General features: G+C 44.2%; 1 protein-coding gene across 3 annotated transcripts in view; it reads right to left on the bottom strand.

Moving 5' to 3' along the window:
• Positions 1 to 2,054: 2,054 nt before the first annotated feature.
• Positions 2,055 to 22,225, bottom strand: part of IGSF21 (immunoglobin superfamily member 21) — a 124,273-nt gene continuing 104,102 nt past the window's right edge. For all 3 annotated transcript variants that reach the window (XM_085880050.1, XM_085880052.1, XM_085880051.1), the window contains 2 exons: positions 6,723 to 6,773; positions 2,055 to 3,485 (listed from right to left, as the gene is read on the bottom strand). In XM_085880050.1, the coding sequence (XP_085736176.1) occupies positions 3,415 to 3,485; positions 6,723 to 6,773 (122 nt within the window). In that variant the 3' untranslated portion in view covers positions 2,055 to 3,414. The remainder of the gene's footprint in view (positions 3,486 to 6,722; positions 6,774 to 22,225) is intronic.

The following is a 22,225-nucleotide window of genomic DNA, read 5'->3' as shown; positions in this document are numbered from 1 at the left end:
GGAAAGGGAAGGGTGATCGCCAAGACTGCAACAACTACCGAGGGGTGACGCTGCTCTCAGTGCCAGGCAAGGTCTTTGCTCAGATAATTCTTGAAAGGATTTGCCACCATCTGCTTGAGCACCAGCACCCAGAGCAGTCAGGCTTTACACCAAAGACGTCAACGATTGACCGTATCCTTGCTCTTCGTGTCCTCACCGAATGCAGACGAGAGTTTCGGCAGGTGCTGCTTGAGCCTATGTTGATCTCTATCAAGCATTTCATTCAGTGATTCGGGATGCCCTCTGGAGCATTCTTGGTCTTTGTGGTGTGCCTCCAAAACTGATCCATCTGATGTCTGGTCTACTCTGGTACTGAGAGTGCTACAAGATGTGGTTCATCCCATCTCTGACTTATTTCCAGTTGTTACTGGAGTTTGGCAGGGGTGTATTCTGGCCCCCTCACTTTTCAGCACTTGTATGGACTGCATTCTGTGGAGGATGTAGGAGAGATCAAGCTGCGGTGCATCGTTTGGGAATGTCAAGATCTCTGACCTTGATTTCGCAGATGATGCAGTCATCTTTGCCGAGACTTTAGATATCCTTTTGGGGGCCCTCGAGGTGCTGAATGAGGGAGGAGTCAGAGCCGCTGGGATTACAGGTTTCCTGGGTCAAAACTAAGATCCAAGCTTTGAATGACATCTTGGATGCTGCTGTCCTGTCTGTGCCGATTTGTGATGAGGATATTGAGGTCGTGGAGAGATTTTCTTACCTTAGCAGTGATGGTCATGTCTCTGCTGGCTGTGAGTCTGAGGTCAACAGATGTCTGGTTTGGGCCTGGGGAGTCATGGATTCACTGGATCATGGGGTGTGGTGCTGCTGGTACCTGTGCGGGAGGACGAAAGTCTGAGTCTTCAGGTCCTTGGTGCTTCCAGTATTGCTCTATGGATGTGAGACTTGAACTCTGACCAAGGATCTGAGACGGAGACTTAATTCCTTTGGTACCAGGTCTCTTCGGAGAATCATTGGCTATCGGTGGATGGACTTTGTGTCCAACGAGCGGTTGCTGAGAGAGAGAGACTCAAATGAGATTTGTTACTTGCATAGTCCGTGAGCATCAGCTACGGCTGTATGGACATGTGGCTCGTTTTCCTGACGCTGATCCTGCTCACCCGATTCTCTCAGCGAGGGAGTCTCGTGAGTGGAGGAGGCCAATGGGCCGACCACGTGCCTTGTGGTTGCAGAAGGTTGATCAGCATCTCAAGGAGATGGGGATGGGCCAGGCATCTGCCTGCGGGATGGCCAGACAGAGGCCCCTGGAGTACCGGCGGAAAGTGGACGCAGCTACGCGCTGCTATGGCGCATGCTCCCATACCTTACCTGAGGGTTGCTTATTTTGTGAATGCCAAATAATGTACAAGTCATGTACTTAACAGCTAAGAAGCAGTGCAAAAGCAAATCATTAAAAAAAAATTTCTTTATGTGCAATAGCACATGCAAGGTCTTTAAGAGGATTTGAGCTTTCTGTGACCTTGGAACAATTTGGATGAAAAACTAATTCCACAATTGCTCCTTTCTCTGGACACTGCTTTGGTGTGAATGCACTGTGGAAGTCACAGAGAAAAACTAGAAAATATAATAACACGATCACGAGTCAGTGGGCACGTGTCCGTCCATGTTCAGTGTCAACCCACTGTTACATTTGATCTCAAAGGTCATGTGAGAGAGAAAAGAGAAATAAGCAGAAGTGAGACATCAGATGCTTCGATCTCGAGTTATGGTGTGCAAAATAATTTTCAAACATTGCCTTTAACCTTTTGAATCCAAAATGGAATCAGTTAAACATTGCAATATGGTTGAAATGTGTGCCAAGTTTGGTTGAAATCCCGACATGGGTTCGCAAGTTGTCGTGGTAACAAAAAAAAAGTGATAGCGGTCTGAGGCACGGATGGACAACCTGAAAACGTGCCTCTGGCCTTCGCTGCGGAGACGTCAAAATGAAACAGTACTTCGTCGTCGGTGAAGCGAGGTGAACTTTCACCATCACACGCGTCCGACACAAATCGAAAATACACAAATCAGTGTGAAATCATTATTTACTGTGGATGAAGGCACCTTCGTGTCCAACTGACATTGGCAGTGCCACTCAGTTTCAGCATTTTCTAATGAGTCTTTCTTTTGATACAAACAAGATGCACAGCACCAATTACACTCCATCTTAAGGGACCTCGAGTCACACATGCACTTGTCTACATAAGTTTTGAATGATTTCATTTTGCCATTATATACAAAATATTAATCTATATAATAATAATAATCATAATAATAATTAACAATATATTGTACTTGCAATGGCAGAAAATTGGATTTTTCTCAAAGCATCTGATGTTAGTACAAATAACTTGCTTTAAATATGAATAATAAAAATACATACTGTATGTCAACTTATTCATCACAATATAGACTGTAGTACTGGATTAATAATATTAAAAAATAATCCAACAGCAACAATAAAGAATAATTAACTGCAATCATTTTCAGCATCAAACGACGAATAAGAATTTAATGTTTCAGATCATGTGGTGACTTGGGCTGGCAGGATAGCCAAGAGGTACCCACACTCACCTCAAAGCTGTCTAGCCTGCTTAGAATCCAGGCCTAGCTATAAACTGTCATTCTGGTGATTCATCAATGTAGGTGCCCTCCCTTGGATGGACGTTAAACAGGCGTCCCATCTGCCGACATTAGTCGGTGGACGTTAAAGATCCCACGGTGTCGTTGGTGAAGAGTAGCCGAGCTCTGGCTGGCACCCTGAACAAATTCCAAATTCCTACCCTAACTACTTTAGTCGAGCATCAAGCCTGACCAGCCAGTTTGTGAAAGACTTGGGCCAAAAGCTTTCTCCTGGCTGATGCCACAACAACGTGGAATAACTGTGGCTGTTTCAGAAGAATAAGTGATCTTGCAGTGATCACATGGGTCAGATGATCCAATGGCATGGAGAGGATCTCAATCAACCTGGATGGTCAACACTTTACTCGACTTGAGTAGGCTTTCATAATTTGCCCAGAATAATGGCATCTCAATAATCAAGTTTGCAGAAGCTTAAAAATGAGCGCAAAATCGACAACCTTCAGAATGACAATTTTTTTTTTAATAATGCTACTTTTGTACGAATCTAAAAATTGGCCCTTTGCTGCAAAAGTGGCAAAATGATCACATTGGCTCAGCAGCTAGTTTTGTGCATAGCTGTACAAGTTATAATAGTGCGAATTAAATATTACTAGCAAAGTCCTATATTTACTATTTAAAATAATTTTTCAAGAATAGAGCATCAGACGTAAAAAATATATTACAGCATTTGAAGTTTGAAGTCGAACAAGAAAGATGGAGACAAAAAAACATGGAGTAAGCTGTGCCTTTGTCCCAGTGATGCTGTCATGCCGTACATCTTGTTGCAATGACAACGGCCATGATGCACAGTGGGAGCAGTGAAAGGTAGTTTGAGCCTGGAATACAGAACGGATTGGTGGGAAGGCAAAGTAAATAAAATTGAGAAATCCATTACAGGTTTAATGCTGGTGGGATTTTGTTTGTTAATTTTAGCCAATGCAATGGTACTAAATAGAGGCCCCTGTGTGTGGCTGTAAACTGTGTATATGCACGTCAGGTTTTAAAACCATCCAATAATCAATTGCACATCACCCAGAAGTTTCAGTTAACTGGATACATTGGGCATTTCCATAATAAGATGTGCAGGAGGCCGATTCATTACCATTGCCTTAATATGAGAAACATTTTGGTTGTCACACTGAAGTTATCAAAGGAAAAGGAATAGATTTCTTTCATGTCTTATATGCTGTTCCAAAAAAAAAATAAACACTGGTTAAATATCTATTACTAAAACATGTGTCCCCTTCCCCATCCCCATCCCCCACACTTCCATTCTAAAGGGTTCCTGCTGCCGAGAATATTAAACATGGTACCGTTGGAAAGCTGATAATCGACTTACCGGGTTGGAAAGCTGAAAATCGACTTACCCGGTTGGAAAGCTGATAATCGACTTGCTGGTTGGAGAGCTGAAAATTGACTTATCGGGTTGGAGAGCTGAAAATTGACTTATCGGGTTGGAGAGCTGAAAATTGACTTATCAGGTTGGAAAGCTGATGATCGACTTACCTTGTTGGAAAGCTGATAATAGACTTACCTGGTTGGAAAGCTGATAATGGACTTACCTGGTTGGAAAGCTGATAATAGACTTACCTTGTTGGAAAGCTGATAATCGATTTACTGGTTGGAAAGCTGATATTGACTTACTGGTTGAAAAGTTGATTATCGACTTACCCAGTAAGAAAGTTAAAAATCGATTTACTTGGTTGGAAAGCTAATTATTGATTTACTAGCAAACTACACTAGTGATATACTACATGGCCAAAAGTATGCGGACACCCCTCCTAATTAGTGGATTTGGCTATTTCAGCCACACCCATTGCTGACAGGTGTATAAAATCAAGCACACAGCCATGCAATCTCCATTTGCAAACATTGGCAGTAGAATGGGCCATACTGAAGAGCTCGGTGACTTTCAACATGGCACCGTCATAGGATGTCACCTTTCCAACAAGTCAGTTCATCAAATTTCTGCCCTGATAGAGCTGCCCCGGTCAACTGTAAGTGCTGTTATTGTGATGTGGAAACATCGAGGAGCAACAACAGCTCAGCCATGAAGTGGTAGACCACACAAGCTCACAGAACGGGACCACAGAGTGCTGAAGCGCGTGGTGCGGAAAAATCGTCTATCGGTTGCAACACTCAACCGAATTCCAAACCGTCTCTGGAAGCAACGTCAGCACAAGCACTGTTCGTTGAGAGCTTCACAAAATGGGTTTCCATGGCCGAGCAACTGCACACAAGCCTAAGATCACCATGCGCGATACCAAGCGTCGGCTGGAGTGGTGTAAAGCTCTCACGGCCATTGGACTCTGGAGCAGTGGAAAAGTGTTCTCTGGAGGGATGAATCATGCTTCACCATCTGGCAGTCCGACGAAGGAATCTGTGTTTGGTGGATGCCAGGTGAACACTACCTGCCAGAATGCATAGTGCCAACTATAAAGTTTGGTGGAGGAGGAATAATGGTCTGGAGCTGTTTTTCATGGTTTGGGCTCGGTCCCTTAGTTGCTGTGAAGGGAAATCTTAATGCTACAACATACAATGACATTCCAGACGATTCTGTGCTTCCAACTTTGAGGCAAAAGTTTGGGGAAGGACCTTTCCTGTTTCAGCATGACAATACCCTGTGCACAAAGCGAGGTCCATACAGAGATGGTTTGTCAAGATCGGTGTGGAAAAATTGACTGACCTGCACAAGGCCCTGACCTCAACCCCATCGAACACCTTTGGGATGAATTGGAATGCCAACTGTGAGCCAGACCTAATCGTCCAATATCAGTGCCTGACCTCACTCATGTTCTTGTGGCTGAACGGAAGGAAATCCCCGCAGCAATGTTCCAACATCTAGTGGAAAGCCTTCGGAGCAGAGTGGAGGCTGTTATAGCAGCACAGGGGGAACCAATACCATATTAATGCCCATGATTTTGGAATGAGATGTTGGACGAGCAGGTGTCCACATACATTTGGCCATGTAGTGTAGAAAGCAAAAAGTGGCTGTGAGTGGGAGGATGTCTGGCTAGGAGGATGTGAGGCACGGGTGGGATCAGTACTTGGACCATTATTATTAATAATTTACATTAACTATTTGGACAGTGGGGAATACAGTCAGCTTTCTAAATTTGCCAATGACATAGAGCATGGAGGTAAGGTAAGTAACAGAGAGGGGGTTAATTCCTATTCCTTCTGCACTGTTTTCCTCTACTCACGAAGTAAATAAACTGTGACATTGGATTAATGTCATGTTGATGTGGCACATGCATGATGGGCCAAGTGTCTTCCTGTGTTAAAGTTCCTTGCATTACTATTGTGTCCTTTGACATCAAAACTCACAGAAGACTCTAAAGGTGGAAATGAGACCGTCTTCTTAATGACCCTTGATACTTCCATCAGAGCTTGGTCACCGCAAAATTACAATACTGATGTAGTTACAGTGCTCATGTCTGGTACATGTCAAGTTAATCCCATTCTATTAGTTTTGTTTCAGGAATAAAAATTATGGCATCTAGCATCAAGAAAGTGCTCATTGCAGAAAGTTTCTTTGTAGAACACATCCAGAGTCCAGACTCCTGTTGGTGGGTTTTAAAAGGAAAAAGATCCACCAAGCTTCGAGGAATAAGTTTTGCAACTGCTGAGTCGGTTAACACTCTACAGTCTACATCCACCATGTTCAGGACTCTTCAGAAAGAAGGCTTCCATACTGCGATTTTTTTTTCAAAGAAGAAACTGCAAACCAACCTCATGAACATTAACAACATAGCAAACAGACTGTTATTTGCTGGCAGTGAGTAATAAGCCATACAGACCACCCTGGACATGAAAACATACATGATAGCTGACTGCAAAACCCAAATCGAAGAGATGCAGACCCAGTTCACTCACACCAGTGCCCCCTCCTTATGAAAATAAACTGTGTGCAATAAAAACATTCATCGACTTTGACTTTGATCAAAACCACAGGCAATGGAGCAATGGATGATGCAAGTAATACTGTATATAATGTTAAAACCTTATTGAACAATAACAAGTGATTAATTGATAAACATGGCTGACATGAGAATTGAGATGAAGGCATTTACCGGCACTGTGAAGATCTCTCAACTTTGTTTGAATCGATCGAGGTCCTCCTCCTGTATGTGAAGAAAATGAGAAGGTAAAAGTAAATTTATTTTGACCACAGAAATTGTTTACTGCATGCTTGTGAAAACGCATCAATACTGGATGTGGATGTCTGCAGAGGTGGATACTTTGAGAGGTGTGTGTGTGTGTGTGTGTGTGTGTGTGTGTGTGTGTGTGTGTGTGTGTGTGTGTGTGTGTGTGTGTGTGTGTGTTGGCAGGATAACTAGAGGTACCTAGTCTCACCTCTAAGCTGTCCAGCCTGGGTTTGAATCACGACCCAGCGATAAACTGTCATCCTGGTGTTTCACAGGCAGGGTGGTTCATCAGTGTGTGTACCATCCCTCAGATGGACGGTAAGTAGGGTGTCCCATTTGCCGACATTATTTGCTGGACATTAGAGATCCCATGGTATCCTTCGCCAAGAGTAGGTGAGCTATCGCCGACATCAACAACAAATTACATAAATTCTTGTTCTAACTATTGCTGGGAAGGTATTGGCAAACCACCCAGTGTAACCTTGCAAAAAACACCCGGATTTGGCAGCTCTGATGTTCTGTAAAAGTAAAATGGGGATTAAGGGTCGTAACGGGTCAAAATGGTCTCAGAGATCTTCTGGGTCCTTGGGTTCTTTTGGGTCTTTGGGGTGTTCAAGGTCTTTTGGGTCTTGGGGTGTTTAGGGTCTTCTGGGTCATCTAGTTCTTCAGTGTCTTTTGGGTCCTCTGGGTCTTGTGTGTCTCAAAGGGTCTTCAAAGGCCGAAAGGTTCTCTGCAGTCCAAAAGGGTTGAAAGCTACATTCCAATAGTATGTAATTAATAGACATAAGTGTGTGCAGTCAGGGTGCAACCAACGTTCAAACAGTACGTAATCAATAGACATATATTCAAAGTTACACAACTTCACTGTGAAAGGTACATCCCAATAGTATGTAATTAATAAATGTGTAGTATGTGGAGTCTGCAACCGACGAAACGGTACGTAATTAATAGACATATTGTCACATGGCTTCACTGTGAAAGTATTCTCCAATAGTACGTAATTTATAGACATACTTGAAGTCTACAACCATTTTTCAAGTTCAAACAGCATGTAATAGTCATATAGACGGACGGCTTCACAGACCTTACTTTTCGCTTTTACAGATGTAGATCCAGGAAAGTAATCCTGGTGTCTGCTTACGATCATAGGGTCTTGAGTTCAGCCCCTGTCCTGCTGTTAAACAACACCAGGTGGGTTGACTCAGCCTGTCATTCTTGGGGTTGGCAAAATGAGTACCAGTTTACTGGAAACAGGGGGCACCGCATCAGTAGCACAGCTGTGCTCCCAGCATTGATGCCACGAGCAGCCACAGGAGAGGAGGAGGAGATTGGCACCATACTCTATGCAGAGAGTTGGTGCTGCCGAAGCAGTCTCCTTGGCTATTGGGCACAATCCTGGACGGGTCGCCACTCCGACACAGGATACCAGCATGCTGGCACTCATTTTGCCAACCTCGTAAGGATGACAGGCAGAATCAACCCCACCTGGTATTAATTCAACAGCTGAGCGGGATTTGAACTCAGGACCCCAGGATCCCAAGCTCACCACCCTAACCATTAAGCCAACACCAGACATAGCAGCCACAGGCAGGCATACAAATACTACAACTACGACTACTACTACTACTACATTTTATGTTGTTAATAACCCTTTCATTCATAAAAATAAATATCACAAAACCGATGTACAAACATGTTAATTGAAGGTACAGTTTGGACAAATTTTAATAACGTTCAAGTCGCTCATCCGATTTTCACCATTATCCCCTAAATTTGCACATTTGCAGTTCACTTTCAAAAATGTAACACCCGCGAACGGCAAGGCCTCTCTGTACGCTGTTTCACACAACACTGTGCGGGGTATTGTGTTCTGTGAACTCTAATTTATTTATTTATTTAAAAATGATTCTTCGCCATTGAGAGATGGGATCAAATTCGATATAGAGCACGATATCTCAAAAAGTTATGAACGGATTATGACAAAACTTGATCGATGAGTTGGGTTGGTGATGAGAACGAGCCGATTCGATTTTGGTTCAGGTCCGGATTCATACCCGACACATCAGTGGGATACAAAACGTAAACCGTTCAGCCTGGTGGAACTACGTGCTCTACAGAGTGCTGTTCTAGTTAATGCACGAAATGCTCGATTTGGGAATGCAGTGGCAGCAGAACCAGGAGATGGGATTAAATTTGAGTTAGTTCGGCACCTAGGAAGATTAGGGGGGGGGGAAGGGGGTACGTTGATATTGGCAGTGATTATATACACTCATGGTTATGGTTATGGTGATGGTTGTGAGAGGGTCATGCAAAAAAGTAAAGCTGCTGTTGATGTTTTTTTTTTTTTTAACCCCTCACCCTGTAACCCCCTTCATCCACCCCCCAACCTTTCCCCAAAAAATAAAAACACCCCAGTGATGACCCTAGACCTACCTCACTCTAAAGTGCAGGCATGATAGGCCAAATAGCCTGCTCCCGTGTCCAAGTTCCTTGTATACCTGTGCTGTATCCACACCCCATTAACTTAATCAATTCGTTTATTCATCATCTATGGTACTAACTCAATGTTTACCTCAATAAAGAAAACCTTTCTTGTGCAATTGTATCTCGTTGCATACCTGCGTATGCCATGTATGCGTACATACTTTGTGAATGTATGTGTGAGGTCAGACATTACTCAGAGAGATGCATTCCCTTAGTCTTGTTGTTGCTTATTTACTTTTTGCGGTATCATTTGTGCATTGACAATGAATGAGGAAGACTGTATTCAAGACCAAGGCCATAACCAATGGGCATCAAAGCGAAATGTGGGCCAGAATTTCGCGATCGGACCGAGTTGAAGCCAAAAATTACGATTAATGAAGGCAACCAGCTCTGTCTGGAATGGCTCGAACCTGCTAATGGAGAGAAGGCATGCAGATGGGAACCAATAATGTAACTGGATTGTTAGCACAGGCTTGACGGGTCAAATAGCTACCTCCTCCATCAAAGTTCCTTGTGTATCCGAACTACATAAGTACAAGATCAGAAAGTCCAGGAATATTAGCACATTTGGATCAGTGTTCTGTCATGTTCAGTTGAATAAGAGTTTGTTTTGGCAATTGGCAGGGTGTTCATAACGCTTTTGCCACAGCGTTGTGTGCCATGATTCCTCCCATTGTCTGGAATTAGCGCCGGTGTTTCATCGCTTTAGCTGTCAATTTTAGTCCGACAGGGTGGTGCAGGGAGAGCACAACTACATTTGAGCTGTCCAGTCTGATTTTGTCAGCCAAATGATGAATTGACAGATTGATGCTTTGTGGGCACGGCGTAACATCACACGATGAGCCATCCGTCAGGTCAGGTCTGGGAGCATGCACCGGCACAGCGCATCGCTGTGTCCACTTTCTGCCGGTATTCCAGAGGCCTCCGTCTGGCCATGCCCCAGGAAGATGGTTGGCCCATCCCCATCTCCTGGAGATGCTGATCAACCTGCTGCAACCACGAGGAACATGGTTGGCCCATTAGCCTCCTCCACCCATGAGACTCCTTCGCTGAGAGACACTGGTGAGCAGGATCAGCATCAGGAAAATGAGCCACATGTGCATACAGCCGCAGTTGATGCTCACAGACTATACAGGTAGCAAATCTCATCTGAGTCTCTCTCAACAAATGCTCGTTGGACACAAAGTCTGACCAATGATAACCAAGGATTCTCCGAAGAGACCTGGTACCGAAGGAGTTAAGGCTCCATCTCAGATCCTTGGTCAGAGTTCAAATCTCACATCCGTACAGCAAGACTGGAAGCACCAAGAACTTTAGGACTCGGACTTTCGTCCTCCCACAGAAGTAACGACAGTGCCACATCCCATGATCCAGTGAATCTATAACTCCCCAGGCCCGACGCAGATGTCTATCAACATCTGGCTCACAACATGCAGAGATATAAATATCACTGCTAAGGCAAGTGAATCTCTCTGTGATCTCAACATTCTTGCCACAAACAGGTACAGACAACATAGCAGCATCGAAAATGTCAATGAAAGCCTGGATCTTAGTTATGACCCAGGAAACCCATAATCCCAAGGGGCTCCAACTCCTCATTCAGCACCTCGATGGCCCCTTAAAGATATCCAGCATCTCTGCAAAGATGACTGCATCATCTGCAAAACAAAGGTTATAGATCTTGACATTCCCAAACAATGCACTGCAGCTTGATCTCTCCAATATCTTCCCCAGAATCCAGTCTGGGACTGGTCAGGCCAGATCAGATCTGTGACTTGCTCTAGGTACCATGTAAACCTGTACTAACTTGTTTAATGGTCAGGTTTTCGGTGCCTAAACAGACTTCCCCACCAAGTTTCCTGGTGTAGAGGGTATATGGATATGGACAACCAGCAGGATTAAAAACAAAGCCTGTTAAAGGGAGGAGGAGTTCCTTGGGAGCCAACGCCAATCCATATCTGGTGCCCATCTGGGTCTGCATATGTCCTTCTGCAGTTGGGTTGCCTTTTTCTAGGAGGTGGGTGGCAGGATTTGCACTCCGGCCACTGAAAAAACACCATTCCACAACACACAAATAAAGCAAATAAAACTGAAAACCCACTCTGTGGGAGTACCGCCAGTGCAGATGCCCTTTACCTTCGGGACCCCCATTCTTTGACCAGAGGAAAAGCATGGGGTAACCTTCCCAGGTTGGGTTGTAGTGGTGCATGTCGTGGTGGTGCTGAGGTGCCATTCACCAGATGGTGTCTCCTCGGGTTAACCTGAGGTGGTCCGCTTGGGTGGGTGCCTAAAATATCCTCACTCCAAGAGGATGATCACCTGTCTCTGCTATCATCTGAGCTCCCGTGGTTTGGACATTGGTATTGCAGCTCTCAGAGGTTTGGAGACCGGATAGTGGTGAGATCATGGCGGGTGGTTGCACCTACTACTGGTCTGGTCACTCTGATGGTTACCATGCCGAAGGGGTTGCTGGAGCTGTGTCTAACAAGCTGACACCCATGATAATTGAGTAACACCGGTCAACGAGCACATTATGACACTAAGGATTCGTCACTCTTTGGGTGGCATTTCCCTGGACTCTGTATATGCTCTGACTGAGGCGAGTGATCTCGCTGTGAAGGAGGTATTCTATTCCGTGCTCGAGTCTGTGGTTGATCGGTGCCCTCGGTGAGATACTCTTCCAGTCTTGGGAGATTTCAATGCATTGACTGGCAATGAATGGGAATGGGTTATGAGACACGTGTTGGTCTTCATGGGTCCCCAGTCTGGAACTGTGAACTTGAATAGCACTAAGTTCCTTGACTTTGCAAGAAGTTGTGGACTTTGGGTGGCTTCTTCATGGTTTCAGCACGCACAGCTTCATCGCTGGACATGGTATTTCAACGCTGGTGTTGTGGCAAAGAAGATTGGCCATGTGCTCGTTGATGGTTGCTGGCGGATGATCCAGAACTGCAGGGTCTACCGGAGTGCTCAGTTCCTCAATACTGACCACAGGTTTATTTTAACAACTCTGAAGTGGCAGCTGAATTCCAGGAGAATGGTACCATCACAGCCTCGGCTGGATGTTCACAAGGTTAAGGATGAGGGGGTAGCTCAGGAGTTTGTGAACTGGCCAAGTGTGAATTTTTGGGGTCTGAGTGTTTTGGGGGATCCTGACGAGTTGTGGTGTGTCTTCAAGCCAACCACCCTTGATGTTGTCGGTGGTTGTCTTGGAACCCACCGTCAGGTAAAGAAGAAATTTGTCTCCCAAGGGACACTGGATACCATTGACCAGAGTTGTGTACCAGGCTTGATGGCAGAGCTGAGCTGTTCAGGGAGCTGAGGCATAAAATTGAATGTTCGCTAAGGGCAGACAAGGAGGCCTCTGTGCAAGTAACCTGGGAAGGGGTAGAGCATCACCTATGATCTCATGATTCTCGTCCTGCTTAGAGGAATTTGTGCATTGCATTCCTAAAAGCCCGTCTATCGGAGGACTGCTGTTAGAGCGGAGGGTGGAGGACTCTTGAGAGAGGAGTCTGAAGTGAAGGCCCACTGGGTGGGTTACTTTGAGTGACTGTATCAGCCTGACCCAACAGCTTTTGAGTTGGATGACAGGGGTGTTACAATCCTTATTGCTGACCCTCCAATCAACTGTGATCCACCTTCGTTTGTGGAAACACAGGCTGCGGTGAACCTGTTGAAAGGGGGGTAAAGCTCCTGGGATCTGTGGCATCCACTCCGAACTTCTCAAGACTGGTGGAAATGCTGTACTCGTGTCATTGCGTGCAGGTCTGTGCTCTGTTTGGAGCACAGGCATCATCCCAATGGACTGGAAGAGGGGCCCTGTTGTTCCTTTCTGGAAAGGGAAGGGTGATCGCCAGGACTACAACTACCGAGGATGACGCTGCTCTCAGTGCCAGGCAAGGTCTTTGCCCGGATAATTCTTGACAGTGTTCACCACCATCTGCTTGAGAACCAGCATCCAGAATCGTGATGCCAATTCAGTGAAACTACCCTCTCATCCTAGAGCAGGCGAATATCCAAAACATTTGATTCAGTGAAAAGGGATTCCCTCTGGAGGATTCTCGGTCTGTGAGATGCCACCAAAACTGATCAATCTGATTTCTGAACTATACTCTGGAACTAAGAGTGCTGTGAGGTGTGGTGGTTTCATGTCTGACTTATTTCCAGTTGTTACTGGAGTTCTTTAGTAGTGTGTACTAGCCCCCACACTTTTTAGCACTTGTATGAATTGGATTCATCAACAGATTGACATTAATCTTCGTGCTGTGTCTCCTCTGTGTGCAGCACAAGACTGTGTGTATCATCCTCGGCTGGGGGCGTGGCTGTGCCGCTGATGCGGCACCCCTTTTACCAGTACGCTGGAACTCATTTTCCTGACCTCAATGATGGCAGGCTGAGTAAACCCTACCTGGTGTTAGTTCAATGGCACAACAGGGGCTTGAACTCAGGACCATAGGATCCTAAGCCAGCCACCCAAACTGCCAAGCCCACATCAGGCCGAGGGTCCTGTCTGCTCATATTAGTTGATTTAAAGATCCTATGTTGTCTTTTACAAAGAGTATGAGAGTCATCCCCAGTACGCTAAACAAATTCCACGTCCCTGCCCATATGAACGTCGGGGCTGACCAGCTCGTTTATGAGAGACTTGGACCAAACCTCTTCTTTGGCTGACCCGACAAGAAAGTGGGAATAATTGTGGCCATTAAATAAGTAACAGAAGTAGCAGCAGTGGTAGTCGTAGTTTTAGTCCTTGTAGTGGAGTTCAGCCGTGAAAATGTTAAATTTCAACTTCGGTATTCTGTTTTGTTTGTTTTGGCTGTTGGTATAACCATCTCAATTGGCACGATCCAGCTTGCATCCTGATCTTGGTCTCCATCTCATTTGAGGAAAGAAAATATCTTTTTAATTTTCCTCACCTGATAACACATGATCAGTTTCGTAGTTACGATCACCGCCTCAATAAAGTCATTCTCAATCATGATTAGTCTTGCCCCGAAGAGGTTGTGAGTCGATTGGAACACCCTGTCTGTCTATCTGTGTCCACGTCTATACATCTTCACTACAATTTTCTTTCTTTGCAACCGCTTGTCCGATCGATGCGAAACTTTAGACGTTGGAGGGACTCCCCATGGATAAAATTTTATGGATAACTCTGAAATCATAGGTCACATGGTATGGATCCTTCTCTGAAATCAAAATACTGATCTGAAAAATCTGAAAATTTGTATATGTGATCGAAGATCTGATGTGAGTGAAGAATTAAATTTATGACACCTCGGTCACATGGTCTGGTGGCCACATTGCATCGAATGTAAAAATGTTTATAAATCCTCTCCAGAACAGTTTAACAGATCGATGTAAAATTTCATAATATTGTAGCGTCAGCGGTTCAACTAACATCGAGCTCGTCGTGGTGGGAGGTTAAAGTCCCACGATAACCTGAGCGGCTCAACTGAGGAAAGCTGCACACACGCGGGTCATGAGGAGAGACATGAGAAACCTTAAAGCTTTTAAACCCAAGGGGTTTATTTCCCAAACCATGTTAATCAAAAGTACCAGGGATGATCTAATCGTGCCGGAGGAGACGATGGTAGGTTGGGATAGGAAAGAAAGGGAAAATACCGAATCGATAATAAATAATGATGTACAATGAGGTAAAATAAATCTAAAGCAACCAGGTGCCACACTCCGGACTCAGTCACAGATGGGAAGGGGAGAAAACTGGGGGACTCAGCTTTGGGGCAGCAGGGACGAGCAGGTGATGAGGAGGGACGAGGAGCAGGATGATGAGGTGAGCAGACGACGGGGAGATGAACATGCAAAGGATGAAAACAGGCACAGGCTGGCAAGAAGCAGGATGACCTCTTCAGAGAAAGCTCAGACTCTATTCTTCTCAGCAGTCTTTTCTCCCATTCTCAGTGCCAATCTCTTTCCTCTCGTCTTTGCCTCAGACTTCCAACTGCCGATTTTGCTCCTTCCTCCTCTCTCGGGGCAATGCTCCGCCCCTTTGGGAGGCGTTTAAAACTCTGTCCCCCCCTCCACTCTCGGGAAATGCTCCACCCCTCCCAGGTGATCCATCGCTCTGCCCCTCGGGAGGAGTTCATAGCCCCACCCCTGCCTCTTTCGTGCCATGTCTCCCAGCGACCCCTGGTAGCAGTTGACATAGAGGTTGTACACAACAATTTCCTTAACCATAATCCCTCACTAATTATTACCACGCACCACCCTCTGTGTGTCACACATGCAAACAAGACAATTCTTAAGCTGACATTTCCCACAAACACATCGAGATGGCCATTACTCGCACACGGACCATGCTACACCATACATTCCGATCTGCTCTATTGTGATATCTAACCCCCATCACAAACGTAACAACATGATTGACAAGCCATGGGGAATCTAGTCTGAATTTTATTTTCATATTCACCTTCATTAACACAATTTAACCTAAATGTGCAGACAAGTGGTTGGTAAATATCCTGAGAGTCAATCGATAATGAATAAAGCTACGGACAATGGCAATGTGTGTGACATCAAAGAGTGAATGGATGATATGGTTCTATGGGTCATAAGAGTAACGTGTTAAGTTAACGCGAGTACTTTTGTTCAGAATGTGTGCAAAGTCAGACTGCGCTATACCGAGTGCTATTGTAGTTATTGAACTTGTAAAGTTACAATTTTTGTTAACCGTGCATTTATTGCTTGCCACTCTGCCACTCAGGCTGTGCCCTGAAACATGGCTTGTGCTGGTTTGCACTTGCTCTACAGCGAGGCCATGGGTTGCCTTTTTGTCTTTTCATTAATTCCTTGGTGTTTCTGTATTTGGGAAACCAAGCAAGCTTCATTAAGTATGCTGAGGATAATTTTTAAATATCCATAATAGCAATATCAATGTTTATTTAATTTTTTTTTTAATCTGCTTATGCCCTTAGGTTGAATATTTCATTGTTATGGTGAACTGTATCTATTCAGTTTACTAATAGTTCACTGTACTATAGAGAGTTTGGTTGGGGGGGGGAGGAGGGGAAAGGGAGGTTGATGGAGTGAGGGATGGGTAGGAAAAGGAAAAATAAAACTATGAAGGAGATGAGGAGTCAGATTTTCAGGAGAAACCAGCCTGAGTGGTTATACCACTACATCTGGGCTCTCTGAGAGTCTGGAAGGTTCGAACCTGACCATGGCCAAGTCATAACAAAGACTTTTTTTATTTAAAAAAAGGTAGTTGCTGCTCCCTTGCTTGATGCTCAGCATTTAAAAAGGATAGATCACAGAGAAACAACCATAGGTTGGATGGGTACCATTCTGCAGGCTATGATAGGCCTAATGGCATCCTCATGCATTGAAACTCCTCATCAGGGAAGTAGTGTTTATTAATTTTCTCACCATTTTGCATTTACAACATATTGTCATGTCAGGAGAGTTAGCCCTTACCTGGAGGAATAGTCAAACAGTTCTCCTTTGGAGAGGAACACGTGATCCTTGGAGATTATGGCACACGTGGGAAGGAAGGGTGGCAAAGGCACGTAGCAGATGGAAGTACAGCACATGGGGTTTATACTCGAACCCACGACAAATAGACAACAAATGCAGATTAAATAAATAAGAGGTTTAAAAACAGAAATCAAATGTATATAATGGAGATAAATCAAAATGGGACAATGAAACGAGAGGTAACCTAAATCTAATTTTGAGGAGTATCCACACAGGCTGTAATACAGACAAGGGGACAATAAATAAAAGAGTAATCCTCCCTTTCTCCTGGCACTTCGCTGTGTGCCCAGACATGAGTTTCTGGAGCTTGAAGTTCGCCAAACCACGAAGGTCACTGCGTGGGAAAAAGCGCCTAAAAATGGCACCAAGCCACTCTCTCGGCGGGAAGCATACGGGAGGTAGTTTGGGCAGTGATATTCAACACCAGGGCTCAGAATCGTCCCTTCATTAAGGGCCCAGAAGTTGTCGTGAAAGTTGCTCCTCACAATTCAGATTGCCGATGCCGCTGTTCTCTGCAAAATGGCGCCACCGCCTTCCCCAATGACACAACATGAGGCTTTGAGACGCGATCTCACACAACCCAGACGAACAGTCAATGGCTAACGTCTTGCTCCATCACACAAGCAAATTCGCCTCGGCACCAATACAAGAATCGTGCCGCCTTTTTCACCGTGTCAAGAGAAAGCGAGCCATAATGCCCTTCCCTTCCAACCGCTGTCTCCTCGCTTGCTTCTGTCCACACCATCCTCGTGTTCCGACTCCGATCCGAACTCCTTCATCTTCCCTGACATCACACCCATTAACCATCCACTCCAGGGACATGGTTTGCTAGTTGTCATTCCTGGAGGTGGGGTTTCCGCCAGCTTGTAAATGTCCGGCTCGGATGTTGTTTTGAGGACGTGATTCCTTTTTAATCGCCGGTATTGGAAATGCAAAGACATAGAAAATGGTCACAGGGGGCAATCACATACTGGGAGAAATTAGCCTTAATCCCTACCTTATTGACACAGCACCATCCCCCGTGTGGTGACATGTAACACTTAAGCTCAGTTTCCCGACTTAATTTACATTAAGATGTCTCCTACACGTCCACAGACCAAGCTACTCCACACAATCCTATCTTTCCAATGAAACTCCTCCATCTACCCCACAAACATCACCTGTACAAATGTCTACGGAGGAGGAGGAGGAGTTTGGGACCGTTCTCTGTTCAGAGTGCTGGGGCTGCCGATGCAGTCTCCTTGGTTATTGAGCACAATCCTGGACCCATCACTCCGATACAGTATACCAGTATGCTGGCACTTATTTTGCCGACCTCGGAAGGATGACAGGCAGAGTCAACCCCACCTGGTATTAATTCAACAGTTGAGCGGGATTTGAACTCAGGACCCTTGGATCCAAAGCCCACTGCCCTAACCATTAAGCCAACACCAGACATAAATGTCTAGGGGTGGACAAATATTGGTTTGTTTTAGCTGACTCAGAGTTGCTGTCAGGCTATGGCTCTGGAATGTTGATTAAGGAATTAAATATGCAGAAGAACTCAATCATATTGATTCCTGATTTTTTCTTCTTTCTTTCCTTCTTTCTTTCTTTCTTTCGTGAAAAGCCCATAAAAAGGAGGCATATATATATATTATATATATAATATATATATATATATATATATATATATATATATATATATATATATATATATATATATATATATATATATATAACACAGACAAAAACATGAGAACAGAACTGATCAAGTTAATAAACAGTACAGGACATGCAGTCTGAATTTGTTCCCTTTGGATGCTCAATGCTCATAGCATTAGGCCATCCAGACCATTCACACTTTATTGTTGTAGTGCAGAAATAATACAAGGATAACTCGACACATGAATAAGGCAATAAGCCCATCTTGGCTGTGCCAGATGAGCACACCACCCCTCCCCACCCCGATATCAACCAGATCATCAAATCCATGTACCACCCGCACCACAGATGTAATCCAACAGGCCATCCACTCAATGTGGAATGTGAGGGTGAAGGGGTAATGGGTACATCAAACGCATGACATTGACAAACAGAACATTTGGGGATTTTTTTTCCTTCTTCAGAGGGAAAGAAGATGACATATGAGCCTGACAACATCAACAACGAGAATCAACATCTCAAGATTCTAAGACAGCACAACATGCACACAATGCCCATGCACAGAACAGCAATTGTAGTCTACTTTACCTTCCATGTCTGCCGATGTCACTATATCCCTCTATTTCCTTTGTTTCTCCGTACGTAACCAATTCCATTTCAAGCCTATGCTTCCTCGTCCCATTGTTCAACCTGGTGAAAAGCTTTTCTGCATCTATCTTATCGATGTCCAATTATCTTAAACAATTCAATGAGACTTTATCGTAATCGTCTTCTTGCAAAAGTAAAAGTCCAATCTCCCTCAATCATTCATCCCACCTTAGTCTACCTACCTAGAATTAGAACCAATCTGGTAGCTCCAAGCTGAACCCCTTCAATGACAGCGATATATCATTCCTCAAAACTGAACACGATAATCGAGACTCGGCCTTACTAAATTCCAGAACAGGGTTAACATCACCGCCTTCGATCCATAAACTGTTCCCCTGTGAATACAATTTAAAATCCAATTAGCTTTTTCCCATTACTGCTTGGCACTGCGGTGACTTATTAAACCCTGCATCTACAAGCACCCCTCAATCTTTCCTAATGCGCTACAATACAACCCTCTGCATGATATACTCCCTATTTCTATAATTCCTGCCCAAGGCATACACCTTGCATTTCCTAACATTGAATAAAGGACTTTCAAAATGACAAATGAATACCAAAGGAGGCGTTTAGTGCACACGCTGTGTGTGTTTACACCGACTGGGTTCTGCTCACCGAGAACTTTTAACCCACCATTGTGAGCGCAAAATCTGTCTTTCAAGTAGTCTTTTAAAGGCGCTGTCACACCTTGATGATTTAGCCAGCAATGGTAACGTATAAAAATGTATGTAAAACGTTGGCGTACGCTGAAATTGATGTTTTTTTTTTAAGTTTTGGTCATATTCACAACGTGTTGGTCGTATGCACAACCTATTAGTAACGGGCACAGAACGTTTCGTTGTCTAAAAGATAACTTATACCAACGAATGCTTAGCCTGTTGTCAGCGTTCACAACCTATGCCCAACGATAGTTTAACTTAGGCATAATAGCGCGCTGCAAGTATCGCCGACGAACTCGTGGCGTAGCCTGTTAAAAACTTGCCACACGCCGATTTAAATCATAACCGCCTGAAAATTGAAAGTGTCAACCACGCAGTCACACCTTGACGATTTAGCCAGCGTATGCCGACCTATGAAAAATTTGCCGAACCAAGCTGGCACACGTCGAATACGTTATGGGTAAGTTGTGTATACGTTAAGAGCACGCTGAAAAACGATGAAGTACGCTGTCATATTTCGTGGTACGTCTCGTACGTCGTGAAATTTCAAGCATGCTGAAAATTTTACGACGTACTCGCCGTATGGCTCACACGTTCCGCTACGCTGGGAATAAGTTGCAGGCACGATATGCGATTCTTGACACACGTCGACACAAGTTCCTTGTAAGTTACTCATAAGTCGAAACACGTCGAGGTAATGTTTAGCATACCCGAAACTTATTTTCTCTGTCAAGGCACATTTTCTTTTTTTCTCCTTGGCTCCGTGAAGGCACGTGACGAAATATCTGAAGTTGTTGTTGTTGTTTTCTTTATTATTATTATTATTATTATTATTTTTTTTTTAGTCTATCACGAATTTTAAAATATATTCGGACATTTGCTTTTAAGTTTCGACGTCGACGTGACAATATCCTCAAACAGAAAATATTCACAGAAGAGGAACTAAGAATAAGACATGAGCAAACTGAAGAGGCAATCGGACGTGACGTAACGGCACGTGACGAAATATCGGAAGTTATTGTTTTTTTGTTTTTTTTAAATGCTGCCAATCCGCCATTATACGGTAGCTGTAAATTAGAAACATGTTCAGTAAGTTCTGTGGTCGTCTGGAAGACGTCAATCAAATACGTCTACATACGTCAATATGCATTGGAGGTACGTTACACATAGGTTCAAAGCACATTACTTAGGTTAGAAATAAGTTTTGGGTACGCTAATCATTACCTCAACGTGTTTCGACTTATGAGTAACTTACAAGTAACGTGCCTCGACGTGTGTCAACGATCGCATAACGTGCCTCGACGTGTGTCAAAGATCGTGTTACGTGCCTACAACACGTTACTCATAGGTTATAAATAAGTTTCGGGTACGCTAATCATTACCTCGACGTGTTTCGACTTATGAGTAACTTACAAGTAACGTGTGTCAACGATCGCATAACGTGCCTACAACTTATGGCCAGCATAGCGGAACGTGCGAGTCATACGCTAGCATACGTCGTAAAATTTCAAGAATGCTAAAATTTGAGTACAACAGCAAAGTACAACGAGGAAAGCCAGCGTACTACAACGTATGGCAGTTTTTCAGTGTGCTCTTAATGTATACAAAACTTACCCATAATGTATTCGACGTGTGCCAGCGTTTTAGACAAATTTTTCATAAGTCAGCATACGCTGGCTAAATCGTCAAGGGTGTGACAGCACCTTAAGAAGCAACCAAACCAGATATTGCATCTCTCTCTGGGAAGTCCACCTGGATGTTGGAAATTGCGGCACCATCTTATTGCAGACTCCATTAAATAAAGTTCACAAGAGATAATCCTACAAGGTTCAAAGTCCACCCACTGACAGGGATGATCGGGGAGGTTGGGTAGAACGTGCCCGTCCACAGACCTGGCACGAGCACACATCGTCGGGAGTTTTTGTAGTATAGACTGCAAGATATCAACGTTAAGGTCGAATTCAGAAAATTCTATAAATATTTCGTTGTGCAGAGGCACACCCTTTCTCTCAGGTACGTTTCCAAGTATTTTTGGCTTATTTTTGAAGCTTTATGAGCCATTTTATGTTACAATCCTTGGCTGGCACGCATGAAAACGTTTGGCCACGAGTGGCCAAAAATAAAATGAACCTTGTTGCTGGGGATTTCTGCACATTCTAGGGCGGATTATGTCATTTCAAAAGTCGTGTATTGCATCTGTGAATTATTTTATTTACTCTGGGGGTGGAAGAGCTATGACAGAACAAAATGAGGACACAACACAACAAAGGGAACAGCAGAAGAAAGGGGAAAACACCAACAGCAAGGCGGAGGGAGAAATTAGATGGAGACGGACAAACAAGGGATACAGATAATGATGACAGGTAAGGAAGAACACAAAGGGTGGACAATATGGATACGTAAGCAAAATTTTCAGAGGGGTGCAGGGTGGTTTAATGGATGTAGAAAAGATCATGATTTTGGATGGGGGATGACTTGAGATGGTGGTGAACAGCT

This window comes from Eptatretus burgeri, chromosome 4, assembly GCF_056783735.1.
Source record: "Eptatretus burgeri isolate ZD-2024b chromosome 4, Ebu_testis_v1, whole genome shotgun sequence".
Lineage (NCBI taxonomy): Eukaryota > Metazoa > Chordata > Myxini > Myxiniformes > Myxinidae > Eptatretus > Eptatretus burgeri.
This window is presented reverse-complemented; position numbering and strand designations above follow the sequence as displayed.